Source organism: Armigeres subalbatus, chromosome 3 (genome assembly GCF_024139115.2).
Source record: "Armigeres subalbatus isolate Guangzhou_Male chromosome 3, GZ_Asu_2, whole genome shotgun sequence".
NCBI lineage: Eukaryota > Metazoa > Arthropoda > Insecta > Diptera > Culicidae > Armigeres > Armigeres subalbatus.
In genome coordinates this window covers 359,850,098-359,869,459 of record NC_085141.1, presented here as the reverse complement: position 1 = coordinate 359,869,459, position 19,362 = coordinate 359,850,098, and the positions used below count along the sequence as shown (strand labels likewise).

The 19,362-nt window shown below is 38.0% G+C and overlaps 1 protein-coding gene across 11 annotated transcripts in view; it reads left to right on the top strand.

Moving 5' to 3' along the window:
* LOC134226251 (nephrin) overlaps positions 1 to 14,404 on the top strand; it is a 1,334,188-nt gene extending 1,319,784 nt beyond the window's left edge. For all 11 annotated transcript variants that reach the window (XM_062706895.1, XM_062706896.1, XM_062706904.1 and 8 more), the window contains one exon: positions 9,494 to 14,404. In XM_062706895.1, the coding sequence (XP_062562879.1) occupies positions 9,494 to 10,018 (525 nt within the window). In that variant the 3' untranslated portion in view covers positions 10,019 to 14,404. The remainder of the gene's footprint in view (positions 1 to 9,493) is intronic.
* The last annotated feature ends 4,958 nt before the right edge of the window (positions 14,405 to 19,362 follow it).

The following is a 19,362-nucleotide window of genomic DNA, read 5'->3' as shown; positions in this document are numbered from 1 at the left end:
TGGAAATTGGTTCTGATTGATCGATTGACCTCAGAATTGCAAAAACGGCAGTTGGTATGCTACAGAACAATTTCTCAGAACATTGTATGATGATTAAATAAACTTTTATATGGGTTTCGGCTGATGCGATTCGATCAAAAAACCCAAAAATACACAAATCAGCTCCTAATAATTCAGCCGAAAATTATATAAAAGTTCATTTAATCATCATGCAATGTTCTGTAAAATTGTTCTGTAGCATACCAACTGTAGTTTTTGCAATTCTGAGGTCAATCGAGCAATCAGAACCAATTTCCAGATCGAATGAGTGACGGAGGTGTATTTTCCTATACATTTTGGCTGAAATCCCCATACAAACTTCAAATCAAATGCGCCAGCTTATGCAACAAGCGATTGAGCTGAAATTTTCAGAGATTGATTTTCTCACCCAAAGATACAATTCTGGGGGGTGCCCCGTGGAATTCGAAAACATTTTTTTCTCCCCATAGTAATCTGGGCCAGTCTAGTGGATATGTTCAACTTTTAAGGCTACTAGACCATCTTTGGACAATAACAAACACATCAACAATAAGCAATGACATTTTGTTTTGTTGTCGTTTTTCATAGCATTGAGCTTTTTTGAATCTGGCACCCATTTCAATTTCCTTTCATTCCTCGATCTCTCCCTATCTCGATGGTCCCTTCAATATCGAGATGTAGAGAGGCGACTGTACCAGGGTTTGCAGAAATGGCTCTCAATAGATAACGAACAACGATAAAAGAGAGGCAAAAACTGTTCCGAATCATAACAATTCAAGATAACAAATTAATCAAACTTGTATACAGGTGCGAAAAAACAGAATCGGATAGGCATCCCCCACAGAAAAATGGTGATTCTCGCTTTGTTTTCGCTCCTTTCGTGTTGGTTGCTGCACAACTGTGTAAAACAAGGTGAAATGCATCATCAGAGCCAGTTCTCCCCCCCATTTGGAGCTTTCTAAAATAAATTTATCATGGGGTATAGCCTCCCGAATCAATTCTCTATCATGACAGCTTGCGAAAAAAGTCTCTGGCGGTATGCTACATATCGTATATGTATACAGAGATGATAAGTGAGAGACTTGTTCTTTCTCTCTAGGATTCAATCCCTGGATTGTACTTAAAATTATATTTCAATATTTTTAATATTTTACGGTTTCAAGATCCCACGATTTTTTTTAAATTTAAGGATCGTTAGATTCCAAAACTTTTTGATTTTTTAATTTTAAATTTTTTATTTTTTTAGATTTTAAAAGTTTAAATATTAGATCATTTTGTTGTTAGATTTTAAGATATTCGGATCTCCATGTTTTAATTTTTTTTTTAATTTCAAAATTTTTCACTTTTTGGATCTTCAGATGTGGAATTTTAAATTTTAAAATATAGGGGAACGGTTCGGCACTTCATCCCATTGCTCCTACATCCATCCCATCAAAAACAAAGCATTGAAAAGAAATTTGGTTTGTTTCTTATTTTGCAATTTTTTTAACCGGTTAACACGCGTGATAGCAAAAAGAAGCGACGAGGTTGGTGCTGTATTTCTTTGTTTTGCGATGAGATGAATATATGTCTTTAAATTTTAATATTTCAAGGTTTTTAATTTTGAAAATCTTAAAATTTTTAGATTTTTAAAATTTTAAATATTTAGATTTTTAAAATTTTAACTATTTAGATTTTTTTTTTGAATTTAGGATTTTTAGTTTAATGTTATTTTTAAGGGTATGCGATAACACATTTTTTCTTGACGAAACGAAACGAAAAAATATATATAGTGCTTTTGTTGATTCGACTTACTTCCGAGAACTCGAAACGAAACTAAATCAAAGTCCATTTGATTCAAAATTTTACGAAACGAAACAAAATTTAATTTTTTTCCGCGGAATTTTTATTGATCTTTTTTTTTGCATTATATACGATTAAAAAAATATCCCCGAAAAAAATAATTTTGTTTAATATGTTGATTTTTTAAATTCAGTCAACATATTTGGATTGGATCTGTTCACCATTTTAAAAAGTATTACAGATTCAAAGTGCCACCCCTTCATTTCAATCAACATCTTGAATAAAGTCTCCAGGCAAATTTTCAACCAAATTCATGAAAATTAATCTGTAAAAAATCTGTAAAACTTTCCAAAATGGTCTTTTCAATAAATATGAAAGTTTGCAGTATGAAAGCTGTTGATTGCAGTACTCGACTTTTTCTAAATTTTAACTGAGGAGGTCTGTTGGAAATATTAAGCGAGCTTTTTTTGGTTATGTAAAAGGGCATTTTTCATCCATCACTTTTTTTCTATGGAGTTAGCCTTGGAAGATAAACGAAAATCGTGACTGCTAGACGCTAGCTAGACTGCTGCGGTGGGAGTCGAACCTGAACAATAATAGCCTTGGAATGCGCTTACTCTAGCAACACCATTACGCTATCTGCATGTAGGCATTAGGATACAGTGGCCAAACATTCCGAATTATGCGGGACAGTCCCGGGCTCAGCCTACTTGCCTCACATTGCCTGGTGCCCCGGAAAACGCCTGGAGACTGGAGAGAGACTGGAGACTGATTGGAGATTCAATCCATTGGAAATGGAATGTAAAGAAATCTGTACCAGATCTGAATAATCAAGAGAATATAGGGAACTTGAGCCTACTGAAGTTGAGGGTCTTGAGGTTATGGAATGTTATAGAATGAAGATAATTTTGAGTATCTAAAGAATTAATATAATGCTTAAATTATATTTTATAACAATTATAAATCTTTGCAGGCTTTGATTATAATGTATAAGCCTTTTGATATTAATCATAAACCAATTTTATGCCAACAAACTCGATCGCAGACATTTACGTTTATTGCTAAATATTAACTTTTGAAACCAGCAGCATGTCCAAACTACAAACTTCCCTACGGAAAACGCGCCGCACCACCGGTACGATTGTGATAGAAAGTCGATACAATTATATCTGAAGGTAAAAGTTTAGGTCTAATAACGATCTCAGTCGAAAGGATCTGAATCAGTTCCATAATCTTTTTTTTTTCTTTATTAAAGAGATTTTCAGCCCTTGGCTGGCTCATCTCTTAACCTTCCGGGACTCGCACCGTTGTAAAAGTAAGTAAAAGTAAGTACACTTTAAAAAAAAACTCGCTTGTCGTTCGCAGGAGAGGCGGGGCTGCATGACTGATCCAGGATCATGCGAGTCCCGGAAGGTTAACGAGTTCTAGAATCTGAAACAAATGAGATATCAGAGAATGCCCAAATGTGGAGCATTCTTAAACCTCCAAATATCTAAAAATCTACTAAACCGGGAAAGTTCTGAAACATCATCACCATCTCCATTTCACTGTTTTTAAACAATGGTTTTTCTAACTGAATATCACCCAACCAGCGGATGACAGATTTTAATACAGTTCTGCATAAGAACCTTACAGAAACTGTAAAATAATTGGGCATATACAATTTTTGGAAGATTTTATTACAATCGTTGTATTGAAATTATACAGATTTGTATTATTTTAATACAATTTCTGTATAAAAACCTTACAGATTTGTATATGCCACGTTTTTATTCAATAATTGTAAGATCTGTTTTTTGGGTGTACTTTCAAAATAACATCGGAAAAGGGACAATACTCAGTAGACCAGTGTGGAATATCGAGAGTTTCCTCAACTAGATCACAGACTGAACAACCGCCTCATATTACATTACATATTACTTATACAACTCAGTCAACTTACATAAAAATAGAACATACCAAAACGATGAGATGTACAAATAATGTATACGTAACTGATCAATATTGTTTAAGCCAACAGATATGCATTACGTTTTATACTTGATCACTTTCAACAAAACATTGTAGACATTTTTAAATGGAGAGCAACGCATTTATTCTTTTGAAGATACAGAATTGTATTACGTGGTGAGATTAAGTGAAGTAATTTATATGTATAAAATTTTGAATAGAGTTTGAATGGCTTTATTCAGCAGCGCAGCCGAATTTTTTTGTGATATGAAAATTTGAAGTATTAAAAACTCATTTCAAAATTCCGCGAAATTTCGTTTAATTTCGTTAAAAGTCTGCCGAAATTTTTGAAAATAAACGATACGAAACGAAATCAGAATATCAGATTCCGCCGTATACTCAAATTCCGCAGAATTTCGTTTCGAATGCCCTAAAACGAAATTTTTCAAAATACCGCATATGCTTAGTTATCTTAGATCTCAGGAATTTAAGATTTTTAGACCTTTAGATTTTAAAAATTGCAAATTTTGAGAATCTTTGACTTGGATTTTTAGATTTTTAGACTTTTAGACTTCAAGATGTTTAGATTTTAGGACTTCAAAATTTTCATAATTGAAGATTTTTAGGTTTTCCAACTGATGGGTTTTCAATTTGCGTTCCAAGAGGTTTTTAATTCTGATTTTTATGTATTGATTTTTTTGATTTGGGGAAGAGGCCCCAAAACGCCCCCCCGATGCAAAACGCCTTTTCCAATGTTCCACATATCAACTTGTTTTTTGCACACATTTTTCCTAAAATAGCTTCGTAGCCGCAATAACGATCATGAAGAGTAAACAGCCCTGCTACTGTTTTCGGAATTTCTAATTTCGGGCTCACACTATTGAAATCATTTTGTAAACCCTTCACCCGCATGATGCCTACTTTTGCGATGACACCAACAAGTGTGTAGGGGAAGGGAGGGGGGTCAATATGTCCTAGCTAAACAAATACTGCTTTATTGTCTTATTTGTAACGCTTTTCATGGATATTTTTACATTATGTAACAGTAAAACAAGATAGCTAGTTGATGCCATTCAAAAGTTGTCAAAAATCTCAATCATTTTGATAATATTCACATTTCAAAAAAGTGGTGATATTCTGTTGCCGGAAAACTCATGAGGCAAAACGCCTTTCAGTTGGCAGCTCTTAGGGAACAAAGCACCACGCGTCGGCGAATCAGCATTCTGGTATGGATAGTGCGTGGCGACGCAAGTACATTGTAGGTTAATGCCACTAGGGCGTTTTGCCTCGCAAAAATGTTAGATGTTTCTTAAAAATGTGGAAATTTTCGGCTTTTCCGAACTTCCCATACATTATTTTGAAACTTTTTTCGCCTAACCTACATAATTTTAGATCTAGTTTTGTTAATCTTAATGACGGTAAATATGAGGGAAACCACAAAAGGCGTTTTGCCTCGGGGGGCGTTTTGGGGCCTAGTCCAGGTGAAATGTTTCACTTTTAAGCTCCGTATTGGCCATTCGCAAACTTTCAATGCCATTTTGCACTTCATTTCCAAGGATACGTTCACTATAGAAGTAAAACATTTGTAGCAATCTGGATGACGGAACATAAATATCGCCGATCAGAAACATACCTTTGAAACTGACACTCTGTTGCAGTTCATGAACAATGAATTCCTTTCCTGGTTCCTTCAAATTGAGGTTCTTTCAAAGTTACAACTTATTGAACTGAATTTCACAGCTATAAGCAAATAAATAAATTTTCAAAAAAATCTACCGAGGTATCCATCGATTAATAACTGCGTCCCCTATTGAATAAGATACCAGGATTTTTTATTATATTGCATTGCGTAAGTTTGGAGAAATGCTTATTAGAAACGATTATTTTCTCCATTACCAATTCAAAATATAGTTCACTTTTCATTCTATAGTCGCATTATTGCTTTTTGCAATCAATTTCAATTACATTTAATTATTTGGTCAAGTCCGATGTCAAGCCATATACCAGCAACAGAAAACGCAAACACAAAATCTGGACGATCAGAATCAGTGTAGCTTTGTAAAGGATTTTCAAAAGTTCAAAATCGCACTGAAGGGATGAATCTCATGAAAAAAAAATTGGCCCACAGTTCAGAATAATACGCGATAATCATACTCCAAATGCATTTTCTTCGAAACGACACATATTTTCATGATTCCTGGTACAACCAGTAGACTTTGAAGTAATGGATTCATATTCATTCATCTATCTGAAGAAAAGAATCTAGATGAACAATGCTCAGAACCGTAATTTCAAAAAAAAAAACGTCACCAATGAAACAAAAACAAACAAATGTGTACTACCTAAATTGTACTATCAAAACCCACGTATACCGAAAAAATAGCTCACCTAAAAATTTTCTAGACCCTACCGGAGGTACAGCTCAGTCACCTCCGGCATGGTCTTGGCATGCTCAGCTCAGGTAGGTAAAAGTGTTTTGATAATATCATTCTTGGAAATGTGATGAAAAATCCTTAGTCTTTAATGTCGGAATTCCATCGTTTTTCAAGCTCGAACAATCAATTTGTAAATTCTCATATATCTTGATAAATCTCTACGATTTTTTCTAATTTAGATTTAAATCCAAAAAGTGTAACAAAACAAAAGTATATTGATCAGGAAGAGATTGCATACCAGTGAGTTTAACCATTGCGAAGCGGTAATGTTTGCTAGCCAAATGTTGAATTTAATAATTTCGGTTCCGTTATGCTTCTCCACATCTGAGCCTTTGAAATTAGGTTTAAAATAAAAGAATAAGAAGAGTATTAATTAATTGCATTTGATTCATTAAGAATGATTAAAAAATTGATGAAAGACTCAGCTTGGAAGTGACTCGTGACTGGCTGCTGTAATTAGATTAGAATGCAGGTTCCATTTGGAAAAGAAAAAAAGTTTTGCTCGAGACCCCTTGGTAGATTTTTTTTAAATACCCAGGAAATGAAAGATAAGAAGCTATATTTTTTTTTGTGATAATATTGTTCTACCAAACACGCCGTGTGCTATCTGCGTTCTACTTCAGCTTCAAATGTACAATTTCATCTTGCTCTGCTTATTTAATGTTCTTCCAGAATCAGCCGTTTTCAAAATAAATTTACTCACACTAACCTAGACGTGATGCGCAATTGAATCCTTTAACGCAACTGTAGTGAAGAAGGCCGAGTCCTCTGGGGTGCCCTAAGCCATTTTCAGCTCCAGGGATGTGATATGGTGAAGAGTAACATATACAAGACGCTCTACCTTAACTCTAATTTTATTAATCTTATTACGCTCTTTACTTGTACTGGAAACTATAAAGAGTTTTACCTAGCGATGCGCTGCCTGGTTTCATCATCATAATTTACATTACATGGACCACCACAGTAGCTAGACACGCAAATGTCTTTAACATCGAGAAAGATTCAAAAGCGATGAACCCATCTGATATGGTATTTGGCTGGCTGTTGACTCAGTTGTTGATATCTGATGTCACAAACTACATAAGAGACACTTGAGCACCCTGAATAATATTTTCTGATTTTGTCGCTCATTTTGGTTACCAGCAACCATGTACTTTTTCCTGCTGGTACTGAACTACTTTTTTCTTTCCCTGTTCGGATGTGCCACTGCGACCAGTTATTAGATCTATTGTGGCATTACCCGTATCCTTAGTGTATAAGTGCATGTCGAATTACTCCAGTGCTATTGAGAAGCAATGCAGTATCGGTTTCGATACAGATTTTGTTTTGTTTTTCTCATAAGCTTCAGAAGGAATAAAGTATTGTGACAAGGTCCCGCTATTTAGACCCTTCGCTGAGAGTTATCTCATTAAAGGCGCGCCCCTTATCAATCAATACTTACTCCTGTTATGAGAAAACCAAAACAGTAATACTGTCATTTGGCCATGCATCGGAGCCCTAGCCATATCCATGACTGCTTAGCAGCTCATGAAAAGTTAGTACGTGTTTAAACCACTAACTAGATTTTTTTCTCCGGCAGTCAGTTCAGCCTAGGGCAATGACTCCGAGGTTTTTTTTTAACTAATTGCTAGAAAAGTGGTTCCGCTTTCAACCATCTGCAGGGTAAAGTTAGTTTGTTATACTTCAAAAAAATGATGTTGAAATCAAGGACTAAATACGATGAATTCCTGAATTACCACAACTTATCGCCCTAGCTCGAAAAATTGATTAGGGCTCGGTTTGGTAGATCTTACACCGTAAAACACTACGTAAAAGTGATCTACCAGCTTTATGGGAAATTGTTCTACTTAGAGCGTACTCCAGGAATTTCTTGAGGATTTTCGTCAAGATAAATATATAAATAAATATTCGATCGGTGTGTACCTACTTTTTTTGACTATAGGCAAAACTTCTTGGGAACTTCTTGGAAACACCTTTTGCCATTGATGGTTCACCATCACATTGTTCGATTGATAGGCTGTGACTGTGACTGTCAGTTATGGTTCGCAATCGGCCTACTTCGATGGTATCGAGGCAGTTGAATATATGTTTCATGTAGTATTGTTGGCGTAGCACCAACTTAGAATTTGAAAGTCGCGACTTCCGAACCAAACTTTCTTCCGAAGTTTTATCTGTCAAACTAATTGATGCGTTGTTTAGCGCATCTTTAGGGGAATCCACTACTTCCGAAGTTAGGAAAGTTGCCCGTATCTGGTGAAAATTTCAACTTCGGTATAAAAAGCGTTTTAACTTTGTTCCGGATAGACAATAAATGGCACACAATCGGTCATCAGTTGAACATAAAACGGGACATGATTTGTGCACCGTGTCACCGAGAGTTTTTCCTCGATCATTGGCTCACTGCAGTCTGTGCTCCTCTTCGAAGCGAGGCCGAATGAGACCATCCAACCAGCAAGCATGAATTTTTTCTTCCTCCCATATTTTTAAAACGATCTTGTAAATCTATATGATAAAAATGAAATCTCGCTTAACTTTTCAAAAGATCCTAAGTAACATTTTTTTCATGAATTAATTTGAATAGCGCAATCAACAGACCAATATGATAGCTTTTGATTGCAGTACTCAAATTAATTCATGAAAAAAATGTTACTTAGGTCCTTTTTAAAAGTTAAGCGAGGAATTGTCTGTGTTCGTATCCGCATAACTCGAAAACGGCTGGGTGGATTTTCTCCATTCAATCAGCAAATATGTCCGTTATCGCTTCCGACGAGTTTATATGATATTTTCTCATGCGAAAATTATGGGAAGGGTTAAGTTAATCAGGAAAAACTAAAATTAGGAATCTTATGAAATCATTGCATGGGCAGAACCAAGATGAATACACCACTAGGTGTTCCAATCTGCCAAATTCACGATTCAGCCATCTTGGATTTTTGTATGGGAGAGCCAGCCGGTTTGTTTATGTTTTGCACCGAAAATGAATTTTTCACCCCCGCCTTCTTCTCGTCCATAAATCGGACAAATTGAAACACCTAGCTGTGTATTCATCTTGGGCAGAACTTTCAGAACGTACATTTTGGCCTACTATGCAGGACAACGTCTGCTGGGTCGACTAGTAATGTATAAAATGCTGCTAGTCCACCTGGTTAAGAATGCGAATATTGTAAAACGCTGTGTTTGTTTGTTTGTAACGGTGTTCGACTCAATCACCACCCAATAATTTTACGCGCTATTAACACCTGTATTTGATGTCGAAAATTTATTCATCGCAAATATCCATTCTTTCTCTCAAATCCCACCAACCCCAGGACTACCCGCCGATGGAATTCTCGACGCCTCCACTGCCAGTGATACCGGCGCTACCGACCAACAACGGCACCCTGCGGAGGGGAACCCGCGCCATGGTGCCCCCGCCGGACGTCACGCACCACACGCAGCACACGGCCAAAACGCTGCACGACTCGTCGGCCTCCTCCGGCCTGCTCAACATCTCCCAAGTGTCCCAATCGACGCCAAAGCAACCGCAAGGTATCCTGAAAGACCCCAACAAGCGCAAAGAGCAGCAACAGCAACACCAGCAGTCCGGGCTGCCCCCGGGGGCCGGACTGAACCACCTGAACAACATCGGCGGCGGCCTGCAGATGCTCGGTGTTCAGAACCCCTCGCCAGTGCCAATGATGGGCGGTCCGCCGCCGGGCCTAGTGCCGGTCAGCGCCGGCAGCAGTAGTTTAGGAAACAATTTGCTCATCGGGGCGTACGACCCGAGCAGTACGAACCTGAGCTCGTTCAACGCGTCGCTCGGCTACACGGACGCCGACGGGCACCTAGTGTAGGCCAATGCCAAGCAGATGATAATAATTACTAAATTAGTAGTCTAGGCGTCAAAATTCGGTAGGGAAAGGTAACTTGAAATTCTAATCACTTGAGAACAAAACACAAAAAAACGAAAGAACTGGCGAAACAGGAACGGTCAGAGATTTTTAAATTGATTAGGTCACGCAAAATACTTATGATGAGAGTAAATGAACGAAGAGGGGCGTCGAATGGAGACACGGGAAGCGCAGTCATTGCAGTCCAAGGAAAAACAGAAACACAAAGAGAATTAAGACAAAGATAATTAAAATTAAAACATTAAAACAATCTTTTTAACTTTAATGAAAAAAAAAACAAAAACACGTAACGGTAAAGTATGTATTAACAATTTAATTGTTGAGTTTTAAGCGAATGTAGTTGAGTGAGTGAGGATCAGAAAAGAAACAGCGCGAGTGTGCGAAACCATGTTGATAATTTTACGTTAAGGACGACAAAAAAACGGGGTTGGGGGTTTCCTCTTTATCTCGATGGATTTCGAATCAGGAGGAAAACCTCCCCCGCTGCCTAAGGCGTGTGAGAACGGGTGTGAAACGTAAGTCTTCTCAGTTATAAGTTGCTTTTGATATAAGGATTGGTTTAAGTTTTCGTTCTGCTAGTTTTCTTTTATGAAACAACTTGTTAGTGTGATGGTGAGTCCCTCTCAGATATATGTACTTTATGGTTGCTCCTTTTTCGCAAAATTGATTCGTTGAAGGTCAGGGAGAATTGCTGAAATTGTTTACAAGACCAGAGTGGTTAATGATTGATCACAATGAAATAAAGGGAAACTGATTGTTCTTTTCAGTAAAGTAGAGCTAAGGTCGGCGTTTATTGTCATTAGCCAAAGCTGTAACAGTCTCATTCAAAGCAAACTTTATCAGGGTGTAACATTTCCTTGGATAAATATTTTAAGTGCTGTGTGCGGTTATCACTGCAACAAATGCATAGTGACTATCAGATTTAAAAATAGTCAGACACTTCTTTTATTGCAATTCAGTATCAATTATTAACTTCGAGTTATAACAAAAAGATTCAGAAAAATTGGCGGAATCAAACAACTATGCGTTCTCAGTTTGTTTATCCTGAAAGTAAAGACATTTTCTCATATTTTATTCGTTTTACACCCGGCCCAATTTTAGAAAAGATTTTAAATGCGTTAGAAAGTAACACAAACCCAGTTGTGTCATGTAGTTTTGAAAATCCTGGATTCACCAGTTGTGAAAAATATTGAAGCGAAAGAAACGAAATAGCATTCATTAGTCCGGATCGTAATAAGAACTTCTTTGCATTGTGATTTATTATTAACCCGTGTCATAGAGATATCAGTTTTAAATGGTTTCCATTTAACCAAAATTTTCCGAAACCATTCTTTCATTAGAAACTCGTAATCTAACTTGGTGATACGTGAGATGTGCACATGAGGCAGCAAACGAAAGCTCAAATCGGACACAGCTTGTAAGGAGCCAGAATGTAGTTGTATACAATCGTATGGACAATTGAGTGGAAGAAATGCGAAACGGATGACCGATCTTAAACCAGAAACACAGAAGGAAATTTATCAAATTATACTTAATCAATCGCAAAGAGACTATAAATGAAACAAACCGTTTTAAATGTTCATACGCTGATGTCAAACTCCGGCACAAAAGGGACAAAACATAGCATTCAAAAATTTCAAACGAAAAAATACAACCAAGAGTGAAACCAAACCTTCAATGCAAAAACAGAAACAGAAAAAAAACACACGGTAAACCAATATGAATCGAAAACGAGTTAAAAACAAATTTTAAGTGTATATACGTCTCTGTTCGATGAAAGACCGAACTAAATGGCGAAAGATCGTGTTGTGATTCCAGTCCAGAGGAGACGCAGCTGTAACTCACATTATGCCAATTATTAAGTTTAATAACGAGTTTAAACCAATCAAATCCGAATGGAACGGAACGTGTTGTATGTGTAAATAGAAGAAAAGAAGAGAGAAGATGAATCAAACAGGTCGAAGCTCCCGAAACCGGGGAAAAATCTTTTATTTATAGATAAAGTCATTGAACGTATAATAATTGATTTTTTAAAATCTTCGAAAGAAACATTAGGGAATAACAGAATAGCGAATAAATCATAAGCATAAACACGTGCATGAGAGGATTAAACAAATGTACATATTTCTTGTATTATACTATTGACTCTATGAATATAAACAAACGAAAAGTACTTTCAAAAAGTTTTTTTTAAGGAAACGAAACAAAATTTATATACATGTACTATATTAAAACAAAATGGAAGGAAATGTTTAATTTCATCTTTCAAACAGAGCAAAACTCTAAATCTGGCAGAAAATGTAAGAAATCAGGGATAAATTCACAACCAGAGCGACAAAGGAGAACACTCATCAGTATGAAATTAGCGCGAAGAGCTGCATTTAAACGAAATAGTCAATTTTCCTCCCTCTCCCCACTTGAAACGGTTGTTTTAATTGTGTTAATGCTCATTCAAAGCAAAGCGAAACCAGCTTTCTCTCTCATTCATAAGAAAGAAAATGATTAGCAAATTTCTTACCTTCTTAGACAATAATTAATTAACCAAAACACAAATGTAAACAAAAACAAACAAATTGGGTGCGTGAAGCGAAGGTAGCGAAGCCTTCACTCCGCTCAGTTCAAGTTGATGACTCTCTTTTTCCGAGGCGAAAACCCAAGACACTTAGAAATCGAACTGCCCAAGGTTTTTATGTCCATCTTGGGATAGTATCCCATTTCAGTTGAAATGTTTTAAAAACAGAAAATAACAAACAGGAAATTAAACGAAACATCACTCTCAGAAAAGGAAAATACCTCAAACTCTGAAGCCATTCTAAGCGAAAAGGCTTGAGCATAAGAGAGAGAAAGAAAATCGTGTCACTTAACAAACACTGAAACAAACACTCACAAACGTATGAAGTGGTAAATCAAATGAAATTTTGTTTTCTTTTGTCTTAGCCAATAATTGTTTGTAAATATTGTTTTAAGCAATCAATCACACTGCAAATACGCAAAAGCCTCTCCATCAAATTATTTGCCAAAGAAAAAAAAAACAAACATTGTGAGAAATGTTGTCATTTTAATCGTTCGATTTTGCTCGCGTGTAAAAATAAAAACAAAGCAACCGGTGAGAAATCGAACCATCGTTTAAGTTATTCGCTCGATTAAGTATTATTTTTAGTCACTAAATTGTAAGCCCCTGGTCCCCAACTCTTTTCCGTACATTGTACTAAGTTGCTGACACAAACATGGAACAAACGAGAGCTTAACCGTACTAAAATACTCTTTAAAGGTAGAAACGCGAACCGCGGTTTTAATTTTAGTTTCACGACCTATCAATACTAACACAAGTGGTATCAATGATTACAACGATCCAAGTATCTAATCCCTTTTAGTCGATTAATTTATTTGCCACCCCTTCCACCCTCCGCTGGGACGACGATGGATAGGATTCCACCATCCAAATCCGAGGATAAGATTTTGTTTTTCAAATGATCTCATATATGCCCCCTCCTCACACACACACATACACAATGATGCATAAGAAATCAACAAAACAAACAAACGATGTGTAACCGTGGCAACCCGATTTCCTCCTGATTTTTGTTGTTCCGTTGAAAGCTCAACCTGATTCCCAATCCCGCGTTGAAATTTTATGTTTACCAAGCTCATGAAGTGAATAGAACTTCATGAAATTCACGAACCCAATCAACACTTCACTTTAGATAGCCAATGAAACCAATAGCAACCATTAGATCAGTTCACTTGTAATTCAATACGAACCCCCCAGAGAAATTTATTTGATAAAACCCCAAACGAAAACAAACAAACAATCAAGACACGGAACGTTAAGCCAAATTAGATGGAAGTGTTCAATTCATTCGCGCATTAACTTGAACTAAGTCTGTACATAAATAAACAAAAAAAACGAACAAACATCCATTTCAATTTTCCGTTTGAACCAACAAATTCCTCATTCGAAACGCATACTGATGAAATAAACGAGCAGTGTACAGAAATACAGAAACGAATAAACGATTATAGGCAGAAGATGCAGATCTAATAGAACAGATAAATAAGCTGATGCAAAGTTTGAAGAAAGAAGAGAAAAAAAATGCAACGCCGGATGTAAAAATAGAAACGAAATCGTGACACGGGGGTGTACAGATTATGGCGGGGTACGGGAAGCGGAAGCTTCGCTCACTTAAAATGGAAAAGAATTAAGAGCAAAACAAAAAGCGAACCACAGAGCGGACGACGAAATTAAGGAAGAAGAACAAATTTTCTGTCAAGTATATATACAATTAAATAATTTTTAATAAATTTAATTATTTTTCATTACAAATTAAATGGATTGCGGTTGTTTTCTTTTACGAGTAGTGAAATATCACCCACACCCACGTAACCATTACATTCATTGAATAGAACGCATCAGATTTTTTTTTCTTGGATTACGACCGTTAGCAACCATGCGTCTCCATGTACCAGCAATGAACACGCATAATCTTCTAAGGCATCATTCTTAAGTGCCATTGGCATCTTTTTTTTCTACACTTTTTGTAAGCCTTTGTTAGTTTAAACGTTCCCCGAAACATGAGTGACGCGATTCTAAGTTCGACATCACAAAGTCCAAAACATACGGTACCTCTGCGTCAATATTGAAACTTCGGTAGGGGGAGATCCCCCAGTGCCGGACACATAAGCCATTTAACGAAAAACTCTCTAATTATCCGGATTATGTTTACTTGTATACCATATACACAAAATATGATCATTGATGATTCATACAAACTATATTTGATCATTTGAACACGTTTTTGGACGATGTATTTCGATGATGAATTTTGGTGCAAATTTTCACGGTTCAGAGAAGTGTCCCCGAGTACCGGACACTATTGGATCATGTTCAAATATGACCAATTGACCAAGTTCCTATTACATGAACAAAGACATCATTTAGAATAGTCATATTTTTCACTTGCTTTACGTCGTATACATTAGTACGTGTTAGTAAAGCTTATTTGACTGTCCAGCTCAATTTCTTACATCCTACTCAAAATTCCCTCCATTTTCAATGACATCTTCAATTTTTGTTTCTGCTTATTTCTGTGGCTTTCTGATACATCAGTAAGAAAAAACAATTGAATTGAAGTAAGTTTAACAAAACATGTGCAGAGAATGGCTATTTGATCACATGAAAAAACTCACTGTCCGGACCCGGGGGACAGCTACCGAATAAGGAAATTGATTTTGCACCATAGATACATTGTATATCTAACAAATCATGATCGCTATTTGAAATATGACTAATATTGACCATCTCGACATAATCAGAATGCATTCGATTGGTTTTAATATTGTTGATTCAAACCTTCTAAAATAAGGCAAAAGATGAAAATTTTTGACATTTTTGTTCAATTTGAAATTTTGTACAAAGTTTACAACATGGGGATCTGATATTGCATGCAGTAAAAGGACTTTTCAATAGCTTTCTTTTGTACTACATAAGATGATGAAGGGATCTCTGCAAGTGCCGTTTTTAGAAGTGTCCTGTATTGGGAGGTGTCCGGCGCTGGGGGATCTCCCTCTATACAGTCGCGAATGAATAAATCTACCAGATGACTTACTGAAGAAATATTCAAACAATTCAAAACATGCAGAATTGTAGATACAGTCGACTCTCCATTTCTCGATGTTGAAGGGACCATCGAGATAGGGAGCGATCAAGGAATGGAACAAACATTGAAATGGTCGGCAAGAGCTCGTTGCTATCTAGGATATAATGTGACTGACCATTCAACTGTGACTGCCATGCAGGGTTTCGACTTTTCGTTTCGATGAGTCAAGCTGTGGAACCACCAACGCTGGACGAGGTTAAGAGGGCTCTAAACGAGCTGAAAACAGTGAAGCTGCTGGGAAGGACGAGATCCCGGTCGAGCTTCTCAAACACGGAAGTGAGCAGCTGTATCGATCAATCCACCACATTATCCAGAAAATATGGAAGGATGGAAAACTGCCTGCCGGCTGGTTGGATGGCCTCATATGCCCAATCTATATAAAAAAGGCACAGACTAGAGTGTGTCAATTACAGAGGGATCACCCTTCTGAACTCGGAGTACAAAATCCTGTCGCGTATTCTGTTTAACAGACTGAGATCGCTTGAGGAGTCCTTCGTGTGCTTGTTAACAACGCTATCGTTGCTACACTTATCTCTGAACAAACCAAACTAGATATGTTTGTGCTGAAACAATTGGTGCAACTGGCGGAGCTCCCGTCAGGAAATACGTCTATTGTTCGGTTTAATTGCCGCATGGTGCATCATCCCTCCCGGATGCTTTCAAACGAGTTGTTATATATTGCACTTTGGAAGGCCTTCCGCTAATTGTCGTCAGTGATGCCAATGCTCATCACATCATCTGAGGTAGCTGGGATATCAATCTGAGTGGCTCCAGCTTGATGGAATACTTAAGTATTACCGAACTTGGTTTACTTAACATAGGCAATCGCCCAACCTTTATGGTATCCAATAGAGCAGAGATGTTAGACATAACCCTCTGCTCCAATAATCAGTCACGAGCTGACGAATTGGCATGTGTCAGATGAGGAATCTATATCTGATCATCGCTTTCGAAGAAGCTTGCCCTCTGTAAAAAAAAACTCAAGAGGAACCCCGTGGTGGAATTTCTATTTGGCCAAGCTCAGGAAACTGTGTAGAAGGAGTTGGAAAAGATGCCATTCAGCAGGGACGGATTCTTTCAAGTGTGTTCGGAAAGCTTACAAGAAGGCTCTACGATCTGCTGAGCGGAATCGGCTTGAAAAACCTTTGTGCAAATGTTTCCAATTTGAGTGAAGCCAGTCGATTGAATAAGAATCTTGCGAGGTCCAAGGATTTCCAAGTTGGCGAAATTCGCAAGCCAAATGGCGACTACACTTCTTTCGATGAAGAATCGTTAGAGCACTTATTTGATACGCACTTCCCTGGATGTGTCGATATAGCATCTTCGAATGTTCCTTTTCATGTAGCTACGGGTCTTGAGCTTCGTATGAAGAAGCAAAGAGTTTAAGACCCATCAGTCTTACCTCATTTCTTCTGAAATGCTTTGAGCGTATTATCGCTCATCACATTCGTGATGACAGTTTGGCAAACACGCCTCTTCATGTTAATCAACATGCTTATTTATCAATCTGGAAAGTCCACCGTGACTCATCTACACAAGGTTGTCTACGACATCGAGGAGAAAGGATTTGCTCCAGTGGCGTAGCCACGGGAGTGGTTTTGGGCATAAACCCCCCCCCCCCAGAGACAAAATTTTTAGAAGAATTTTTTTTCTCTAAAACAAATGTTCGGAAGACCCCCCCAGACCAATTTTCTGGCTACGCCACTGATTTGCTCAAAAGCAATCATGCTTGGGTGCGTTCTTATATATTGAGAATGCTTTTGACAACGTGTCTTTCGATGCCATATTGGAAGCCGCACGTTGTCATGGGCTTCCTGATATAATAACCAAATACATCTCAAACAAGAAGCACTTTCTTGTACTTACCGATTATGGGTTCTCGGTTTCATGGAGGAGAATTCTGCTGTAAACCACAGTTCTACACACACTTGTTACAGCTCATGGTTGATTGGGACAGAACCGTCCTCGCTCCAAGTGATCTCACCCTCTCTAGTAGTTTTCCTTATAGGACATTTTCAACACAATTCCCCTCGCGGGATTAGTGGACGTCTGGCTATTTGGAGAGAAGTATGTCGGACAGCATTGTTTGTTACACTGCCGGCTCCCTCTTCAAAGGTAGAGCGGGTGCAGGTGTCTACTCGCGTGAGCTGAGATTGGAATAGTCCCACTCACTGGGTAGACACTGCACTGTCTTTCTAGCGGAAATATTTGCCATTATGTGTGGAGTGCAATCCGCAATGCAGAAACACATTATGGGCAAAGTATGTACTTCTGTTCAGATAGCCCAGCAGCTATCAAAGCTCTCGCCTCGGCCAACTCAAGGTCGAAGTTAGTAATCGCATGTCGAACTCAAATTGAGGAACTGAACTCAGTTAATACTTTGCACCCTATATGAGTACCTGGCCATTCTTTCATAGCTGGAAACGAATTAGCTGATTAGTTAGCTCACACTGGAGCATCACAAGACTGTATTGGTCCTGAGCCAGCTATTTTAATATCAAAGTGTTGGGTGAAGCATTTGATTAGCTCTTGGGCTTCCACTCAGCATAAACGGTATTGGAGTAGTTTGGATTCATGTCGACAAACAAAATGGTAAATCCAAGAGCCATCTCCGGTAGTAGCAAACTATTTGGCTAATCTGTCTAAACAGAATTGCAGTGTCTTAGTCAAGGCCTTGACAGGTCACTGCCGACTCAATTATCACATGGCAAATATTCAACGTGTTGAATCATTTGTCCCTGATAGTTGTGAATTATGGAACTTCTTATCATCTGATATGTAACTGCCCAGATTATGCGCAATTGCGTTTCCAAATATTTGGTAAACGCCTACTAAGTGAAATTGACTATAGAAACCTGAACCTTCAAAGTTGGTTCATAACCAAGTTGTGTTAAGGAGCTATGAGCTTTTGTACATGTATACGTTGTATGCCCTCTTCAAGAGTCCCTTTCCCAAACTTCTCATTTTTCTCCCACCCATATTCCTATCCTTTTTGTTCACTTCCTTTTCCGTTAGGAGCGTGATGAGAAAGGCTGTGAAGGCGATGGTACAAATCTTCCAAATTGAGGTGAACGTTCCCCTGGAGCCGACGTTCCGATAAATGATATTTATTTTATTTATTACCATACTAAGACCGGAGTGGCCTGTGCAGTGCATAAAAGTCTTCTCCATTCAGCTCGGTCCAGGGCTGCACTTCGCCAACCACGCAGTCTGCGGAGGGTTCACAAATCGTTCTCCACCTGATGGATCCACCTTGCCCGCTGGGCACCTCGCTCTCTTGTTTCCGTCAGTTCGTTGTCGAGATTTATTTTCACCGGATTACTGTACGACATTCTGGCTACGTGCATGGCCCACCGCAGTCTTCCGATTTTCGTGGTGTGAACGATGGATGGTTCTCCCAACAGCTGATGCAACTCATGGTTCAAATCGCCATCTCCACCATGGCACGCAGCACTTTCCTTTCGAAACCTCCCAGTGCGCGTCTGTCCTCCACAACCAGGTGTAGTGTCCATAGAGAACTACCTGTCTAATAAACGTTTTGTAGATAGTCAGTTTGATATGGCTGCGAACTCTATTCGATCGGAGCGGTTTGTGGAGTCCAAGTACAAACAATTTCCTGCCATGATGCGT